The sequence below is a fragment of the Hordeum vulgare genome, chromosome 3H (assembly GCF_904849725.1).
Source record: "Hordeum vulgare subsp. vulgare chromosome 3H, MorexV3_pseudomolecules_assembly, whole genome shotgun sequence".
Taxonomy (NCBI): domain Eukaryota; kingdom Viridiplantae; phylum Streptophyta; class Magnoliopsida; order Poales; family Poaceae; genus Hordeum; species Hordeum vulgare.
Window position 1 is genome coordinate 21,653,429 of NC_058520.1, and position 19,712 is coordinate 21,673,140.

At 45.2% G+C, this 19,712-nt stretch overlaps 2 protein-coding genes across 3 annotated transcripts; both read right to left on the reverse strand.

The window, feature by feature from the left end:
- Positions 1-10,323: 10,323 nt before the first annotated feature.
- On the reverse strand, positions 10,324-18,005 carry LOC123442664. Its single transcript, XM_045118773.1, has 4 exons — positions 17,765-18,005; positions 15,357-16,296; positions 15,187-15,248; positions 10,324-10,746 (listed from the first exon to the last, which is right to left on the reverse strand). The coding sequence occupies exons 1-2, from the start codon at positions 17,881-17,883 to the stop codon at positions 16,158-16,160; spliced, it is 258 nt and encodes an 85-aa protein (XP_044974708.1). The 5' UTR covers positions 17,884-18,005; the 3' UTR covers positions 10,324-10,746; positions 15,187-15,248; positions 15,357-16,157.
- On the reverse strand, positions 10,753-14,367 carry LOC123442663 (putative disease resistance protein RGA4). 2 transcript variants are annotated; one of them, XM_045118771.1, is made up of 2 exons: positions 11,246-14,339; positions 10,753-11,158 (listed from the first exon to the last, which is right to left on the reverse strand). In XM_045118771.1, exon 1 carries the CDS (start codon positions 14,322-14,324, stop codon positions 11,268-11,270), a length of 3,057 nt encoding a protein of 1,018 aa, XP_044974706.1. In that variant the 5' UTR covers positions 14,325-14,339; the 3' UTR covers positions 10,753-11,158; positions 11,246-11,267. The 2 variants fall into 2 exon arrangements, with proteins under 2 accessions (XP_044974706.1, XP_044974707.1); XM_045118772.1 differs by lacking the exon at positions 10,753-11,158 and having other exon boundaries at positions 11,662-11,781; positions 11,871-14,367.
- Positions 18,006-19,712: the final 1,707 nt, after the last annotated feature.

A 19,712-nucleotide genomic window follows, 5' to 3' on the forward strand; every position in this document is an offset into this window, starting at 1 on the left:
ATCTCCTCTTCTTATATAGTACACGGCCATGAGGACGAAGGTCCTACCAGAGCAACGCGCGATTGCTGTTGCAGAGGAGCTTGCGACCTTTCTGAAGACGGAAGCTATAGATGACAAAGGATGATTTAGTGTAGCTAGGGGCCATTACTGATGTTCGTCCATGTACTCGAATAGACGGGCTCTAGTCCCGATAATTCAGATCTCCATATAATTGTATATATATGCTCGCTTGTAAGATAAGTTAATCTTATATATATATATATATATATATATATATATATATATATATATATATATATATGTGCATAATTATTTCTATTTAAATTATATGAAAACTAATTCCCGAACACCAAAGAGGCATCACGTTAATCTCCCGAACACCTAAACCCTAAAACCCTAAAACCCAAAAAAAAAATTCATTCAAAAAAAACCGAAAAATAAGCAAAATCTGAAACTCTTTAGTCCCGGTCCATGTAACGAACCGGGACTAAAGGGTCTGCCCCTGGGGCGCTACGAGGCGCCCACGTGGAGCACCTTTAGTCCCGGCTTGTAACAGGGCCGGAACTAAAGGTTAGGCCTTTACTCCCGCCTCTTTAGTCCCGGTTGGTGAACCGGGACTAAAGCCCCTTACGGGCCGGGGCTAAAGGCCCCGTCCCCACTAGTGATAGTTGTGCATGCAGGTGCATTTATTTTATTTAATTGTTTTACCTAGGTTCACGTGCTTAGCATTGTTTCTTCATGGGTCACCAAACTCATCTCTTTCCTATTAATTAGCTTGTCACATCAGATTTTTTATCTATGTATCAGTTTTAACATCTGTATAAGGTGGAGCATTCGGAGTAGCCTAATATGATTGTCGGTACTCAATAGTACATGGAATACACAGCAGTGAGTGGGCCATGACACTTTAAATTCGTATTAGATATGCAATCGAAAAGATCTTATATTAGTTTGCAGAGGTATTACTGATCAAAATGTCAGTTTTATTGAAGGCCGGTCTCAAACAGTATAGTGATGTTCTGATCAAGATATCAGTTTTATTGCAGTAACAAGCTAGAGGATGAAAAGCACAAGCCTACTTTCAATATCTATACGAGAGTAGGCAACTAAGCATAGCTAAATTGAGTATATTTAGCCAGCAGCGCCAGCACACGGTGGGTTAATTAAGCGGTGCGAACTACTTCCCGGTTACACAAAACACACCTCATTGCCACGTATATTAGGGGGATACATTCGTACTAGCTCTTGCCGTTGGCGGGCAGGTTCCGGATTCGTCTCGCCGGGGACAAGGCACGAACGTGCACTTTAGGCAGGCGCGCAGTCATAGTCGTCATCATTGTCGTCGTCGTCCGACTCAGCCTTCCTATGCCGCCCGCCGCAGCAGTCGTCACTCGGCGCGGCATCGCAAACGGCATAGGTGGCAATGCCGCCGTCTTGGACGACGATGGGGCTCATGACCATGGACGCCGGCGCCATGACGAGGAGCTAGCTTGAGTATGCAGGCGAATCACAAGCTTGAGGTCTAAGCCTGGCGATGCTAGCCGTGTTGGTGTTGTTGGCAATAAGCCACGGTGAGCGTAGCCTGCATGCGTGCGGGCGTGAGCTGGCCGCGTCGGATCCGTGGCAGGTGTCCCTGTGTGTGTCTAGGCATAGTCTGGTTAGTGTTCAACTTACAGGATGGTCTGGCCATGGTCCGTGTATAGTCCGGCTAGTTTACAGGCTGTGTGCGTGCGTGAGTGTGTGTCTGTTAGCTAGATAGCCGAGGATGTGACCGCGTCGCCTGCACTAGAAATGGCCGCGTTGTTCGCGTTGGAGCGCGATGGGTGCGCTGGCTGGGAGTGCGAGACGTGGAGAGCGAGTCTCCTGGTGGAGTTCAGTTTGATTAGACAATGAACTTTAACACTACAAACTAAGTTGTTACATGTTACATAATCTGCATCAGCACATGGCTCGGATAGATTAAACAATTACACAATCTGCATCGGCACACGGCTAAACTAAAATATGACCATCAGATCAACATAAACTATGCACTGGACCATGTGCTTACTATCATTGTTAATACAAAAAATACAGCTTTTGTGCAGCATCTGACCTTATTAGCACACACTCATAACCTCTTGCCCATGTCAAATCCTTCAAAGACCACACACCTCTCAGCTGCCAGACTATGGTGCTCGCAAGGAACCATCGGTGTTGTCTCAACGCCCATGTAGTCCTGGTCTTCAATGCTAGCAGGGACCTACAACAAAAAAATGAACAAAGAATCCCCCAAATCAAATTGAATCCCCAAGAACACAAACCCTAACTCTAAGCCTAGTTCTACAACTCACCAGGTACTTCATGCCGTCGAAGGAGGAGCTGATGTGCAGCAGGCTAGAGTAGTTGTTGTTGTTTTCGTTCTCGTACACCATGGCACTATGACGGCGGCGACGGTCGACCGCGAATCGGAGGAGGGAGGAAGAGAGCTCGAGGAGAGCAAGAGAGTGCGTAGGGGTTCGGCTAGGTTCGATCAAGCCCACCAAGATCGACCGTACCGGCTTCGTCCTAGTCAGCAGAGCGGCACATGCTAGTTGGCCATGTATCACTAATAGGTGGGGCCGCACGGTCAGATACACGCTCAATATAGGGTTATACGGCTGTCAGACCTTTTTGCAACAATTAGGTCCTAAAATGATACTAAATTGCGACCAACATGATTTGTGGTACTGACTCGTAACATGGTGCCGAAGTGTGATAGCCCCCTGCAATTAACTCGTTCTCGTAAGGGTTCCCCTGTGTCTTCTGCGAGGATGACGTGGCGGTCGGGGTCAGGTCCGACGCATTAACATAATAACATGCTGCTACATGACATTGACGGGATTACCCTCGACTCTTCGTTGAACAAACTTAGGCATGTGTTAATGAAGGTTTCTTAGCGCAGGTTTATAGGCATTTTGCTGATGTGTCACAACAGTTAATGATGAGAGAAAGTAGGATTGTATCTTAGCTAAGATACAACATCTGCACGTCACCATATGTAAAAATGGTTAATAGGTCAATCACATCTATGCATCAACACCAAATTATTAAATTTAGAGACAACCTCTAAAAAATAATACATTGGGTTAGTAGTCTCTTAAGTTATTAATGCTTCTATCATAATGTGCTGAGAAACCATGCATTGGCACAGGATTTATGCAACAATAACTGATGCAAAAAATGGCAACAAAGGATAGCACAAAGGAGCATGCAATGATGGAGCTATTACTTCGGTAGGTAACCATTCCACAAGAGACACAAATACATACATCATCTCGGTTGCGTGGCATTAAACATTCCACCGAATGTTGCCCGTGGCGCTTATTTTCATCTGTATAATAGCCATGAATATATCCGACACACCTATAATAACTCAAATAATCCCTCACAAAAAAAATTAAAATAATAGATATATGTCTATCATAGTGAGCCGCCCAATTAAAGAATGAACATCTCACATTGAACACTCACTGGAATTATAACAACACACAGTAAACAACCATTTAGCTGGCCAATTAATGACTCAGTTAGATTAAACAATGAACTTCAACGCTGCAAACTAAGCTGTTGACATGTTACACAATCTCCATCAGCGCATGGCTCGGGTAGATTAAACAATTACACAATCTGCATCAACACATGGCTAAACTAAAATATGACCATCAGATCTGCCAACATAAATTATGCACCGGACCATGTGCTTACTATCATTGTTAATACAAAAAATATAGCTTTTGTGCAACATCTGACCTTATTAGCACACACTAAAAACCTCTTGTCCATGTTAAATTCTTCAAAGGCCACATGCCTCTCAGCTGCCAGACCATGGTGCTAACAAGGAACCAGCGGTGCTGTCTCAACGCCCATGTAGTCCTGGTCTTCAATGCTAGCAGGGACCTACAACAGCAAAATGAACAAAGAATCCCCCAAATCAAATCAAATCCCCCAAGAACACAAATCCTAACCCTAAACCTAGTTCTACAACTCACCTGGTACTTCATGACGCCGTCGGAGGAGCTGATGTACAACAGGCTGGAGTATTCGTTGCTGCTCTCGTCCTCGTACACCATGGCACAACGACGGCGGCGGCGGCAATGGTCGACTGCGAATCGAAGGGGGGAGGGAGAGAGCTTGAGGAGAGGAAGAGAGTGTGCCGGGGTCCGGCTCGGTTCGACCGAGCCCGCTAAGACCGACCGCGTCGGCCTCGTCCTACTCAGCAGAGCGGCACATGCCAGTTGGCCATGTATCACTGATAGGTGGGGCTGCGCGGTCAGATCCACGATCAATACAGGGTTATATGGCTGTTAGACCTTTTTGCGACAATTATGCCCTAAAATGGTACTGAACTGCGACCAACACGATTTGTGGTACTGACTTGTAACATGGTATCGAAGTGTGGTAACTCCCTGCAATTAACTCGGTCAGGTAAGGATTCCCCTGTGTCGTTTACGAGGACGACGCGGTGGTCGGGGGTCAGGTCCGACGCTTTAACATAATAACATGCCGTTACATGGCAGTGGCTGCAATACCCTTGACTCTCATCCGCAAAAAAAAAGGATTACCCTCGACTCTTCATTGAACAAACTTATGCAATAATAACTGATGCAAAAAATGGCAACAAAGGAGCATGCAATGATGGAGCTATTACTTCGGTGGGTAACCATTCCACAAGAGACACAAATACTCCATCCCGGTTGCCTAGCCATAAACATACCACCGAATGTTGCCCGTGCCGCTTGTTTTCATCTGTATAATATCCATGAATATATCCGACACACCTATAAATAATAACTCAAATAACCCCTCACAAAAAAAAACTGAAATAATAAATATATGTCTATGTGTTGCCTGTGGTGCTCAATGTTTTCCCTCTTGTTCTCCCCAGCGAAGAGTTGGGCACAGAGAAGTATGAATGTGGGCAGATGTATATGTCACCGAGTGGAGCATATGCTATGTAAATAGTAGCATGAAGCCACGAACACTATATAACTGAAATTTATAAAAAAAACTGTTATATTTGATAATCCTGCATTTATAAAACGTTCTATGTGTATTAAGTTCTTGTTTATTTTAAAATGTTATTGGTGCATTGAACAAATATTCAGATCCTAGTTTTAAAACAATATGTATCTAGCCTTTTAAAAAATACATCATGTTTCAAAAAGTGTTCATAGGGAAAAGAGGAAAAGTCCAAAAACAGAATTAGAAAATACAGGAGAGTGAATAGAATAAAAATAATAAGAAAAGGAAAACAATAGAAGAGGAGAAAATGTACATAGGAGCACATAAACACAAAAATAATAAAAGATGTTCAATTACGTACTTTTAAAAATTGTTCACATATATTGAGACAAAAGTTATCTACTTTAAAATAGGTTTATGGAACTAAAAAATTTATTTGCATTTGTTTATTTTCACGTATTAACAAAACATATTCATGTAATAAAAAATACGGTGCCATTTCAATGTATTCTTTTGCGTAAAATTTAGAAAGTGTCAGCACCCTTTTAGAAAGGTTTGTATATTTTCAAAAATATTTCTGTCGCTACCGGCAATATCAATGCGAGTTTGATGAGTCGATAAACCAATGAAAAACGCAAATACTCCTTAGTTTGAACAATCTTGACAAACAGACTTGATAGACTATCATAACCACAGAAAAATTCTTTTCGAAAGGCCGGGTCAGGTTCAATCTCAGCTGGATTAAATCTTTGAGGAATATCATTTTGCAAATTATTTGTATCAGTCTCTGTACTTAATACCGTCGAATCAATAGCTTCGGAACTGGTTGCATTTACTTCAGATTCGCAAACTTGGGGTCTAGACTGATTTACTGGGATAGCTTTGAAAAAAGATTCAATCTGCTTCATCTTTTTAAGTCCCTGCAACATCATAGTTTTAACTAACTTTTAGTGTTTAACTTTCAAGAATTAGGCCAAGACGACAACCAATTAAGAAGACTAGGACAACGAAAGAACCTGCTCCTTGTTGCATCTGGTGGCTGCTCGTTTGTTGTTTTGAGCAGGGATCATGGCGACCGCGGCGGCGACGTCGCAGGCGGCTGCGGCATGCGGCGACGCCGCTTCCTGTGTGGACGGCAACGCGAACAGGCGGACTCGCTTATCGTTTTCCATCTAGTACCATCGGCTGGACTAACCTGTGCAGCGTTGGCAACTGTGAGACGACAGTGGAGGCGGCAGCTCGTCCCCAGGGTGTGATCGCTCGAGGGTGGGTTCTGAATGATCAAGTCCACGATCAATAGAAAATGTACTAGTCAGGATGTGTTTTATTGAGCTTACTTAATTTCATTGGGCTTACTTAATTGACCCATCTATAGCTACTGAACTGGTTGCATTTACTTCAGATTCGCAAACTTGGGGTCTAGACTGATTTACTGGGATAGCTTTGAAAAAAGATTCAATCTGCTTCATCTTCTTAGGTCCCTACAACATCATAGTTTTAAATAATTTTTAGTGTTTAAATTTCAAGAATTAGGCTAAGACGACAACCAATTAAGAAGACTAGGACAACGAAAGAACCTGCTCCTTGTTGCATCTGGTGGCTGCTCGTTTGTTGTTTTGAGCAGGGACCATGGCGACCGCGGCGGCGCGGCTGCGGCATGCGGCGACGCCGCTTCCTGTGTGGACGGCGACGCGAACAGGCGGACTCGCTTATCGTTTTCCATCTAGTTCCATCGGCTGGACTAACCTGTGCAGCGTTGGCAACTGTGAGACGACAGTGGAGGCGGCAGCTCGTCCACAGGGTGTGATCGCTCGAGGGTGGGTTCTGAATGATCAGGTCCATGATCAATAGAAAATGTACTAGTCAGGATGTGTTTTATTGGGCTTACTTAATTTCATTGGGCTTACTTAATTGACCCATCTATAGCTTCTGAACTGGTTGCATTTACTTGGGATTCACAAACTTGGGGTCTAGACTGATTTACTGGGATAGCTTTGAAAAAAGATTCAATCTGCTTCATCTTCTTAGGTCCCTGCAACATCATAGTTTTAATTAATTTTTAGTGTTTAACTTTCAAGAATTAGGCTAAGACGACAACCAATTAAGAAGACTAGGACAACGAAAGAACCTGCTCCCTTGTTGCATTTGGTGGCTGCTCGTTTGTTGTTTTGAGCAGGGACCATGGCGACCGCGGCGGCGACGTCGCAGGCGGCTGCAGCATGCGGCGACGTCGCAGGCGGCTGCGGCATGCGGCGACGCCGCTTCCTGTGTGGACGGCGACGCGAACAGGCGGACTCGCTTATCGTTTTCCATCTAGTACCATCAGCTGGACTAACCTGTGCAGCGTTGGCAACTGTGAGACGACAGTGGAGGCGGCAGCTCGTCCCCAGGGTGTGATCGCTCGAGGGTGGGTTCTGAATGATCAGGTCCACGATCAATAGAAAATGTACTAGTCAGGATGTGTTTTATTGGGCTTAGTTAATTTCATTGGGCTTACTTAATTGACCCATCTATAGCTTCTGAACTGGTTGCATTTACTTCAGATTCACAAACTTGGGGTCTAGACTGATTTACTGGGATAGCTTTGAAAAAAGATTCAATCTGCTTCATCTTCTTAGGTCTCTGCAACATCATAGTTTTAATTAATTTTTAGTGTTTAACTTTCAAGAATTAGGCTAAGACGACAAACAATTAAGAAGACTAGGACAACGAAAGAACCTGCTCCTTGTTGCATCTGGTGGCTGCTCGTTTGTTGTTTTGAGCAGGGACCATGGCGACCGCGGTGGCGACGTCGCAGGCGGCTGAGGCATGCGGCGACGCCGCTTCCTGTGTGGACGGCGACGCGAACAGGCGGACTCGCTTATCGTTTTCCATCTAGTACCATCGGCTGGACTAACATGTGCAGCGTTGGCAACTGTGAGACGACAGTGGAGGCGGCGGCGCGTCCCCAAGGTGTGATCGCTCGAGGGTGGGTTCTGAATGATCAGGTCCACGATCAATAGAAAATGTACTAGTCAGGATGTGTTTTATTGGGCTTACTTAATTTCATTGGGCTTACTTATTTGATCCATCTATAGCTTCTGAACTGGTTGCATTTACTTCAGATTCACAAACTTGGGGTCTAGACTGATTTACTGGGATAGCTTTGAAAAAAGATTCAATCTGCTTCATCTTCTTAGGTCCCTGCAACATCATAGTTTTAATTAATTTTTAGTGTTTAACTTTCAAGATTAGGCTAAGACGACAACCAATTAAGAAGACTAGGACAACGAAAAAACCTGCTCCTTGTTGCATCCGGTGGCTGCTCGTTTGTTGTTTTGAGCAGGGACCATGGCGACCGCGGCGGCGACGTCGCAGGCGGCTGCGGCATGCGGCGACGCCGCTTCCTGTGTAGACGGCGACGCGAACAGGCGGACTTGCTTATCGTTTTCCATCTAGTACCATCGGCTGGACTAACCTGTGCAGTGCCGGTGACTGTGAGACGACAGTGGAGGCGGCGGCTCGTCCCCAGGGTGTGATCGCTCGAGGCTGGGTTTAGAACAATAAGGTCCACGATCAATAGAAAATGAACTAGTCAGGATGTGTTTTATTGGGCTTACTTAATTGGCCCATCTATAGCGAGCAGCTACTTGACGAAACATTTTCTTCTTCCTCACATTGGCTCGACGATACCTCATACCTGGGACTTCAGGAGAAGCTGCTCGCCTCCCATGGTAGCCACCGCCCAAAATTAGTAGGGGGTACCCTAGGTTTCAAAAATTTAACCGGGGCCACCGTCCCTACATGACCCTACGCTGGAGCCGCCCCTTCTTTCATCCTCTTAATTCTGCACCCCAGTGCACTAATTAAGTTCAGAAATAAAAGGATGTCACTGAAGAGCATTTGACAGAGCTCGCCCATTCATAGCTCACGCTTCTCCCCCAAATAGATGCTTCGAAACGTACTTGGCCCCACCTTTGGTCGAAGTTGCAGAGCCCCGGTGCAAGGTACCTCCTGAACAACATCAACATTCGCCGCACTGCACAGTCGTGACGTGTTCATTCTGAAGTTGTGTCAGTATATGCCATCATCTTCATCGTCCACGATTTACCGCGGCATCGAGGATATATACTTTTTATGGGATATTATTATGATTTCCAGCCAAATAGTCCTTCTAATGATCAAAAATTCGTAGTTGAGGCCGAGCACCTCGGTGCGCTACATCTGGTCCGTCCAGTATCGTTGGGGATCCGCGCGCTCCCTGTATTACCGAGACTTGCCTCCCGTATCGTCTGCACGATTCCTTGTATGACGGGAGACAGAGGAGAGAATCCGGTGCAGAATTTAGCCCATATCATCAACAGTACGATCTGCACATGCATGTGAGAAGTACCAATGCGCAGGTCCAAATAGTGTATACATCGTGGAAATAGTGTGTGGAATCCGGTCCAGCAGGGTGGTCAGGTCAAATCAATAATACTTTCCTATTTTTTGTTAGGCCATTCACCAGGGAATGCATTTACCCCCAAGCGCCCATCCCACCTGCGTGCAACATCGCCTTCTTCATCCTCCACTTGCGTACAAACAATCAGCAAGCATGAACTGTCGACCCTACTGCAGTTGGAAAATGGATTATAAGCAAAACTATTATCCATTTCACCAAAACAAATTCCAGCTACACATCGGCCATTAAACAAACCACACACGTTATATGAAATCAATCCAGCAGTACACGTCAAACTAAAATTATGAAATCAACCCCTCAACTAGTGTTGTTTTCCATAAAACCAATTCAAGATCCAGTCATTCACAATCATATCAAATCTAGTTATTTGCAGGCTCACAACTAAATTGACGGCAAACTAAATTCTGAACCTAAATCAAAAATTTATAAAGTCTGAATTATCAATGGTTAAGCATGAGTGATTTTTATCATCCAATTCAGTCCCAGTTAAGGATTCATGTCAGCTTCAGACCCACAACCCGTCTAGAAAAGTACTAAGACTATTTTCTCTTTAAAGATTCATGTCAGCTTGAGGCCCATGTCAGCTTCGGTTGAACACTTCATGCCTGGACCAAGGGGCAAACATTTGTGCCAAATAGCGACGGCTAAACAAATTAGCTCCTATTGCTAGTGCAGCATGCAAGGGGACAGCCACCTGACAGTTTAGAATCCCCACACACGCTTGGACACACCAGATGTAGTGCACCGATTTGCTCGGTCACACAAACTTCGCATTCTAATGATGCAGTTTGGTGGTACAGTGGAACACAGGTTTACCGGAACAGAATGTTATTCCTTCATGATCAGGTTACACAGGTTCACTGTGGCAAAGTCTCAGGACCAAGTTCAGCAAGAACTAAACGAAATTCAGCACTTCCATTCAAAGAATAAAATCATGCCAAAAAACGAAATTCATCAGTTACATTGAAAGAACGAACCCGTGTCACTCAGGTACGGTACAGCAAATTAAAGGCCTGCAGCCCCAAATACAGAAATAAATATAACGAAATTCGTGGTTTACATCCCAAGAACGAGATCATGCCACACATTGTCAGTACAGCGAAGAACTCGCAACAAGTTCTGGAAGTAACAAATAGATAAGTTGTAGGAACCTGTCCAAAGAAAAACAGAACACTTCCTTCACCAGCTCGCTACACATCAAGGACTTGAACATCTTCAGCATTGACAGCCTTCCTCATAGCTTAGTATTTCTGATGCTTTGACCCACCGGAGTAAACTGTGGCATCAGTCCTTGGCTGCCACGTTTTTGTCCAGCATAACTGTGTTGGGAAACAGACCGTAGTAGTTACAAGAAACATACAATACGGTTACACAAACAAGTTCCTACAAGTATATGTGACCTCCACTATCTCAAATATAAAATTGGGGTATTGTTCGTCACAATAAGAGATCAAGGCACGCAACAACTATCTGTTTATGCAAGCACACACGTAGGGAAAATAGGTTTAGATCGCTGCCTATATTATAAACTCTAAAAGGACAATTATGAGAATCTAAGCAACATAAATAAGTTTAGATTGATAATTTGTCTGCCTGCAATCCGTGCATCCATGGACATCTACTAAAGCACTTTTGGAATATGTAGAGGAGATTTAAGCATTTCTGGTGCTTAACAGCATACGCATAATGGCATACAAAGCTTGAAATATATGCATCAGATGAGGCAGAAAACTATGATTTGTGAATACTGATTATGGTTCAGTAAATCAAAGGAACAAAACGACATGTCCAACTAGTGTATATATGTAGTGTTTGTACCTTGTGCCTTCACCACTGGCATCTAACTGGTAGACAAAGTGTAGATGTCCAGGTCTTCACCATGAAGCCGCTGGTGCTGGTTTTGAAGCCCGGGCACCCAGCCGGAAGAGATCTCTTGCATATCCTCGCCCAGCCCCAGCTGCTGCAAACTTACCAACCCCTCAACATGGCTTAAGTTTGGACAACCACGTACACGCAGTTCTGTCACTTGAGGGAGGTTGGAGATCCTCTGCAGGCCTTCACATTTCTTAATGACAAGGAGTTCAGAGAGCAACAGGAGGTCCTCCACGGCCTTCAAGCTGTTTGTACCAACTAATCTGAGCTCCTTCAAGCTAGTTGTCTCCTTTCCAAGTTGTCGCGGGAGAGCCCTCAACTTCGGGCAACCCTCGAGTGCCAACAGTACCAAACTAGGCAGCACTGGAAGCCTTGCAGATTGAGCATCCTCTTTTCCAATTTCAGCAGCTCCATCCTCTCCCCATGCACCAGCAGCAACTTCTTCCTCAAAAGAAGACCACACCTCCCAGTTGGGCATATCCCTGAAGATCAACCATTCAAGTTTAGGAAAAGCAACCAGCTCATTGCATACAGGATCACCTCTCTTGCAGCCAAAAAATTCAGATCCAACCTTGGTAACAGCATGTGCTCCATCAATCCTCAGATATTTCAAGTTTGGCAACTGCCAAATCGGTGGAAGATGCACCCATGATCGTACATCTTCGAGTTTCAATTCTATTAAAGAAGACAAATAGGTGATATCAAACCAGGTGGGATACCGCTGACCAAAGAATTTAATGATATATAGGTCTTCCAGGTTAGGTGGAGGTATTAGTTGCTCAATGACCTTCTCATCATTGCTGACATCTTCTTCTGAATATGATCCCTCTCCACGTCCAGTCCACTTTAGTAATAGTTGTTTTAGATGCTTTTTGTCTGTCAGCAGTGCATCTGTACTGCAATGAGCTGCTCTATCCAAATTAACAAGAGAAAGATACCTCATCTGCGACAAAGAAGACAACTCTTCCAACATCCATCCATCTTGTACAACGGCATTATCACTTCCATCACCAACAGGATAACATCTGAAACAAGTAAGGAACTTCAATTTGCCTATGCCTTTTGGAACCTGATTTATTTTTGTGCTAAAAAGATCAAGACATCTTAAACTGCACAACAATGTCACTGCCAAAGGAAGATTGTGCAGGTCATTACACCATCTCAAGCTCAGTGCTTGAAGGTTCTTTAGGGAGCCAATGGATTCCGGAAGACAAGATATGCCAGTATGATCTAGATTAAGTAGACGTAGATGTATCAATTTTCCTATATAGTCTGGGATGCTTTGTACAAGTGAGTAATTCAGTACCAAAACACGAAGAAGCAGAAATCTCTTGAACAATGTATCCCCACTTCTCCATGGACCCTTAACAGTTAGGAATGTCCTCACCTTAACCTCCATCTGATCCACTCTAGGTAACACCAACATATCCTTCTTAATTACGGCAGTAATACGTCTCAGTTTTGACATATTTCCACTCCTTAATGTTTCAACATCTCCAATAAAACATTCTTCTCTTGATATGTTCAGTGCAAGTTGCCTTAAGAGGTCATGCATTTTGCAGCGAGACATGTTAAAATATAAGATATCTGGTTGGAGGAGATTCCGGTGGATTAGCTCGTGGTAGTACTCTTCTGCTATGTCTTCTAGTAGTTGACCTTGCTGCTCCTCGATGAAGCCTTCAGCAATCCATAACCTGGTAATGTCTCCACGCAGCATCATAGAATCTTCAGCATACAGAGCACAATAAAGGAAACACTGTTTCAGACGATGCGGCAACTCATCATAGCTTAGATACAGAGCTCCTTCTATTTCATCAGAGAGCATGCTCTGAGAACCAGCATATTTGCCCAAATAATTTTTCCACTCATTCTCTGTTAGATCTCTGCTTGCCAAAGCACTAGCGGTAACCTTGATTGCAAGAGGGAGGTGACCACATTTACGAACAATCTCAATCCCCGTGTTTCTTAAATTCTGCACTTCTTTCTCTTCCTCAATGTTCATGCTCTTCCAAAGTAGCTCCCATCCCACCTCTACTGACATGAGATCAACTTGATGGGTATGTTGTACACCTATTTTCCTTGTAATTTGATCATCTCGTGTGGTTACCAATATTACTCCGGCTGTTGTTTCATGTAATGCAGGTCTTAATAAATCCGTCCACACATTGGAATGCCACACGTCATCTAGAACCAGAAAGAAACTCTTTCCTTCAATTGTTTCTGCAAGCTTCCTCTGCAGCTCTGTTATGGTTTCACCTTGCTCATGATGCACACCAATATTCCAAAGAACCTCTTTAAGAAGAGTTATTTCGTTGTAGTCTTGTGAAACACAAATCCATGCGTGCAACTTGAAGCTTCCTTTTACTTTCTGATCGTTGTATATTTTTTGAGCTAGTGTTGTCTTACCAACTCCTCCTGTTCCAACAATAGCAAGCTTGTAAGACTTGCTTTCCTTGTGTGCAAGAACTAAGTCCACCAGCTTCCTGGTAGCATATTTGATCTCCTTCCCCACAAGGTTGGGCTCAACAAGGTTGGAGCTTCTTATCAGTTTGGATGTTGGACCATTTCTAGAAGACTGTATACTAGTGTTGAATGTTAAAAATATCTTGTCATTTGCAATGTTCTCAATCTTTTTGTTGAGGCTTCTAATCCGAACAGCAACATCACGACGTGACCAGATGTTACAAAAACAAGAGGAAACTGAGAGGCCTTTGCATGCAGCTGATTTGCTTGATGATGATGAACGATCATCAGGCAGTAGTTTGCTTGCTTTACACGTAGCCACGTCCAGGATTTCATCAACATCATATATAACATCTCTAAGTTGACCAAGCCAATTGTTTACGGCTAGCTCTTTTGTCCTCCTTTTCTCAGCATCATATATGCAACATTTTATCAGTTCTACTCGTCGCAGGATTTCTCTGAGCTCTTCTTCCACCCCAAGGATTAGTATGACCTCATCTGTAATGATATTTTGCAACTTACTGGCACATGATCCAAGCAAAGATTCAAGTATGGCTGCCATGGATCAGACAAACTCGTCAAGGAAGATCTGCCAAAAACACCATGGTGACTTGATTCTGAGAATGGCAGAAACTGGAAGCTGAAAATGTAGCATGCTTTCAAAAATGAGATAAGGGTCTACAGATACACTAGAAGATATCACTACTTCGTTGCTATTTACATTTAGAATAGATTTTGCATAATGAAAGCTACGTATGCAACGTACATACAGATTCAGCACCTTGAGTAGCACCATGTATCAAGGACTAAGTTCTAGAGCTGCCACTGGGTCTTTTATTTTATTGTTTGTGCTTGCAAAATTACATGTGCGTTAGCTTTTCATGCAAAGTATTCATCGGTTTGTCTTGCCAGTTAAGGACGCCGTCCAATGGCAGCTGCATAGCAATCTGCATATGGACTGAATCAAAAGAAATGTTGCACCGAGTTATATTCCTAGGTAACCTCAACCTAGGAATGCCTGTTTCACTTCCTTGACAGAGCCAACTGAGATGCTCTGTCTCGATGTTGACCTAACATGGATTGATTCTAAATTATGAATCAAAAATCCTGATCTCGCAAAGGATCCACAATAGCTGTGTGTACTCGAGGACTCTTAGGGAAAGAAAAGGACTTTTCTCTCTCAGCAGTTAGACCGGCTATGGGTGGGTTGGTTATATACTGCGCCTTCCTTCTTCAAACCTTTTGGTATGTATTGCCCCCTAACTATAGATCAGATCCACCAGTTTATTCAATTGGAGTATTGAAAGTTAAGTCGATTGCAAGTCTTTACCTTACAAACCACTCTTCGGTCAAGGAAAAACCATCAATAATTATAATCAATAGTGATCATAATAAATCTTGATAAAGCAGTTTGCTTCGATTACCAGTCGATCTCATTAGAAGATTATCGGTCAATCACCACTAGAAAACCATGCTGCTGCTACACCTGTAGTATATAGATAATACAAGATTATGGACCAAGTAATGAACAGAAGGAGTATCTCCCACCGCGTTACAGATCAAGAAGTTCAAGACACTGAGATCAGATATGTACCTCAACACGGGCCGGTAAGTCCACAGGATCTCTTCAATCAATGGTGACCACTGGACCAACGGGGAAGGAACGGCGAACTTGAGCGGATCAAGACAACGACCACTGGACCAACAGGGAAGGAACGGCGAACTTGAGCGGATCAAGACAACATTTCCTATGCGGGAGGAGGCGACCTCAGAGCAAGCACACAGGAGGAGGCGACCTCAGCGAGGAATTCCTTCGATCTGAAGCAAGAATTAGTCGCATAAAGGCAGGCTTTGATGATGGCTGGAAGAGAAAAGTGGTAAAGAAGGCTAATGATGCTTATCTTAAATTTGTTTACTTGGACATAGAACCCAGTAATTATTCCTTCCTTCCCACCATTGCAGCAAAAGGCAAAAGCAAAAGCACTCAAGGTGGCTCATTTTTTATTTCTTGACGATTGAACCTGATGCCTTACCTGATCCAGTAGCACTGTAGCAGCATATATGTACTGCAAAGACAAGCAACAGCAGAGGCCCCATCTCCTCTGCTTCCATTATTAATTCATGTGTCAGGATATTTAACCAAACAACATCAGCCCATCATTTTCAGCAACCAGCCATGAAATACATATACGGTCAGCAAGAGCAGGGTCTGCACATGCCACAATTGCCAGTAATAAAGATCCCCCATAAGAGATTTGTGATACATCTTAAGAACGACTATGTTGTATCCATCACAGTTAATCCAAGCAGTCAAGGAGGTTCAACTTGGGGTTACTACAGAGGTAACTAGAGCACACTTGACAACAAAATTTCAAGATTACTTGCACTAGCTTTGCTAGTTATCGTCCTTAATTCTCTTGAGCAGCTTGGCAGCCCACCGGCGCAGCCTTTTGTTCAGGGTGAAGCCAACCACGACGCCAACAACAAAGCTGAGGGCGCCAAACTTCGCGCAAGCCGACAGAGACACCATCCGGCTGCAATACCAAAGGATCGTACGTCAGTTGCAAACTTGCAAGGAGCATAACTTGAGTCAGGGATTACAGATTTACAGTACAACATGTGCACGTTTACATCACCAAAAAATGTTGCGGCTGCAGCCTAAATCTAGAAAAGAAGACTAGAGAGTCGATGCCAAATGTGGAAACATGCATTTGCCATTCAGATTTCACTATATAGGCACAGAGTCTATTTGGCGGACGACTGCAGCTTTGGTTGGCAGATGCATACCCCAACCCTCCACATTGTCTGTGTTCCATCTTCAGCATTCAATTTCATGTCACAAAATTTGTAAGCATGCTATCTACTGGAACTTGCGATTGATTTTTCCAGTCTTTAAAGTTTAAACTGGGAGGTTCTGATAGAACTTCGAACTAGTGCAAATAAATACTTTCAATTTCAACTAAGAGGGGGCAAACCTTTCACCGAAAACTTGTACAAAAAAATGAAATAGAAACCGAACTTTAACCTACAAGTATCAAGCATCTTTCAATCAGCTACTGACCAAATAGATAAATAAACAGGAACCATATATCAAAATTCCAATTAGGACAAAAAAAACGACTAGGTCAGGTTTCTTCAGATTAGGGTGCTAATTTAACATAGGGATCGGTGTACTTCAAGCCCCTGCAGCCACTGCTGAAGGGTGGCAACCTCAGTTGGGGAGCGCCATAGACTGCAGTGGCAGCACGGCCTAAAGCAGGAGGATGAGCATGGGAGAGTGAGGCAGAGAGGCCCGGGGATTTGCTCAAGCAGGAGGCACAGGGGAAGTCAGAGGATACAGTTTTACAAGTGGGATACGGAAAATTCAGCAATAATCATGTACTCCCTCCGTTCCTTAATATAATTTTTTTTAGAGATATCACTAGGAGACTACATACAGTTGCAATTTTCCGAAATCAACGTAGATAAGCATGTACGCTGGCAACCAAACTTCTGATGTTTAGAAGTTCCACAAATACTACATGTACAGCATACATATTACATTGCCCAGCCTAATTCTTCTTCTCAGGTTTACGGCTTGGTATCAGTTAAGACACAGAACGATATGTAGCACCATATGGAACAGGTTACGTCGTAGAAATCGAAAATACGGACATAAAAGTAAACATATAAGTCGAATAATTGGGCTGTCCTACCATACACATGACGACATAACTGAAGCTCTCCCCAGCCAAACATTCTCTACAGACCAAATCCGACTCGTTTAGTCAAGCTTCCAGCTCTGATGTGTTGCAGGGATTTCCTGCATCTGCGTCAGCTACTACTACCACAGTGCAGAACAGCAAAGCATGCTTGATATCCCCCAAACTACTGGCAGCATACCGCGAAATCCGCCCCCAAATCGAAGCAATCTACCGGGCGAGCGAGCGAAAACAGGGCGCGTCGATCGAATCTCGAACCAGAGGAGGAGGATGAGGACGGTGAGGGGGTGCTCGGACATACCCTGCCTCCCTGGGCACGAGGAGCTGGTCGGAGAAGGCGGAGCGCGAGGAGGAGGAGGAGTTGGCGGCGTCCTGCGCCGCCGCCTGCAGCCTCCCCACCGCCGACGAACCTGAAGGCATCTCCGCGGATCCCGACCTCTTCCTGGCCTCGCCGGGGGTTCGAGCAAGCTAGGGTTTAGAGAGGCAGGGATTTTTCCTCCCTCTTTTCTCGGATGGGGGCGGTAAATAAGAGAAGTGTTTTTTTTTCTTTTTCCGTCTTTTCTTGTCTTGCAGAGGAAGAAGAAGAAATACGGGCCGGAGAAGGAGCGAAGGAAGGCGGGGTCGACTTGGGGATGGGCCTGGCCGGGACGGCACTGGGCTCTGGGTTTTGCGCCGTCCGTGTCCAATTTCCCTGTGATTTTTTTTTTAACTGATGACGAAAAAGGGTTTTCCCGCTTTGTATTACAAAGCAACCAGGCAGAACGTCCAACGATACGTGTTGGGGTGGAAACAACATAGTCACGTTAAAAAAAATGAAAAAGAAAATACAATGGAAACAAATGCCGATACCGGCGGATCGACAGAAAACGCAAAAGACTCGCGACCGCTGCGTCCACCAGAAGTCTCCCACGAGGCTCCAGCACTTCAAAGCGCTGGTACCCATCAATACCTCCAAGAAGGAATGCGACGATGACGACGCTACTGCCAAGGGTTTCCTCCGATACGCGCTGAGGCACGAGGAAGGGTAGCCCCGACGCCCTCCAGGAAGGTTCCACGACACCCAAAGGCGTCACTGCGTCAGCGTCGACCGGACCGACAGGGGATTCCTCCGATCCCAACCTGCACCTCAGGCGCTCCGAAGCCTGCCACCAAACCGACCATCACCCTGCACCAACACGGTCTTGAGGCCCCCTCGTCATCTCACCACGGCACCGTAAGAAGAGACCTCCACAACGACGAAGAGGAGCCAGGACTAGGAGCAGTACCACCGCCGGCACGCGCGAGGGCTCAACCTCCACCATCAACGGCGGTAGCCGACCGGACGCAATAGCAGAAGCATACCAGGCCAAGCTGGGACCCCCCCCCCCCCCCCGTAAAGCTCCCGTCATCACACTACAACAGGCACGCCTTCGACGACACCGCCCCCAGTCCAAGCTGCTCCTCCTCACCACCACGTAGAAGACAACGCACCCACGTCGTGTGCCGGCCCGCTAGGACCCAAATGGGCCCCCACAGGGCCCAGCTCTAGGACGGGGACGCGTCGCCGACCACCCCGCACCACCACGCCACCCTGCCGCCAAGGAGCAGCGCTGCCACCTCATCCAGCATCGGACATCGATTGAATCTCGAATCATAGGAGGAGGATGAAGACGGGGAGGGGAAGCTCGGACAAATCCTGCCTCCCTGGGCACAAGGAGCTGGTCAGAGAAGGCGGCGGAGGCGGAGCGCGAGGAGGAGGAGGAGGAGGAGTTGGCGGCGTCCTGCGTCGCCGCCTGCAGCCTCCCCACCGCCGACGAAGCAGAAGGTATCTTCGCGGATGCTGACTCCTCTGCTCTCAGGCCTCGCCGGGGGTCGAGCTAGCTAGGGTTTAGCGGCGGAGCCTGGCGAGGGAGGCAAGGAATTTTCTTCTCCCTCTTTTCTCGGATGGGGGAGGTAATTAGAGTGGTGGATATTTTTTTTTCCTTTGTCTTTTTCTTTTCTTGTAGGAGAAGAAGAAGAAACGACGGGTCGGAGAAGGAAGGAAAGATGAGGTCGATTCGGGTATGGGCCGGGCCGTGCCGGTGCTGGGTTTGGCAATAGGCCGTGTCCATTTTCTCTGTGATTCATTTTTGGGGCCGAAAATTTAACAATTAAGAATTCGAATTGTTTGGGGTTTGAATCCTTCATCAAGAAGAAATAAAATCGAACATCAATATAGACGGAGCGTCGCTCAGCGATATCTTATTGCAAGACGCGTTCAATACAACCAA

Bases quoted from the DNA above. Each gene is read 5' to 3' on its own strand.
- LOC123442663 (XM_045118771.1), bottom strand. From the start codon at position 14,324: ATGGCAGCCATACTTGAATCTTTGCTTGGATCATGTGCCAGTAAGTTG.
- LOC123442664 (XM_045118773.1), bottom strand. From the start codon at position 17,883: ATGCCTTCAGGTTCGTCGGCGGTGGGGAGGCTGCAGGCGGCGGCGCAG. The intron at 16,297-17,764 runs GTATGTCCGAGC...TTGGTATTGCAG, and splicing joins CTCGTGCCCAGGGAGGCAGG to CCGGATGGTGTCTCTGTCGG.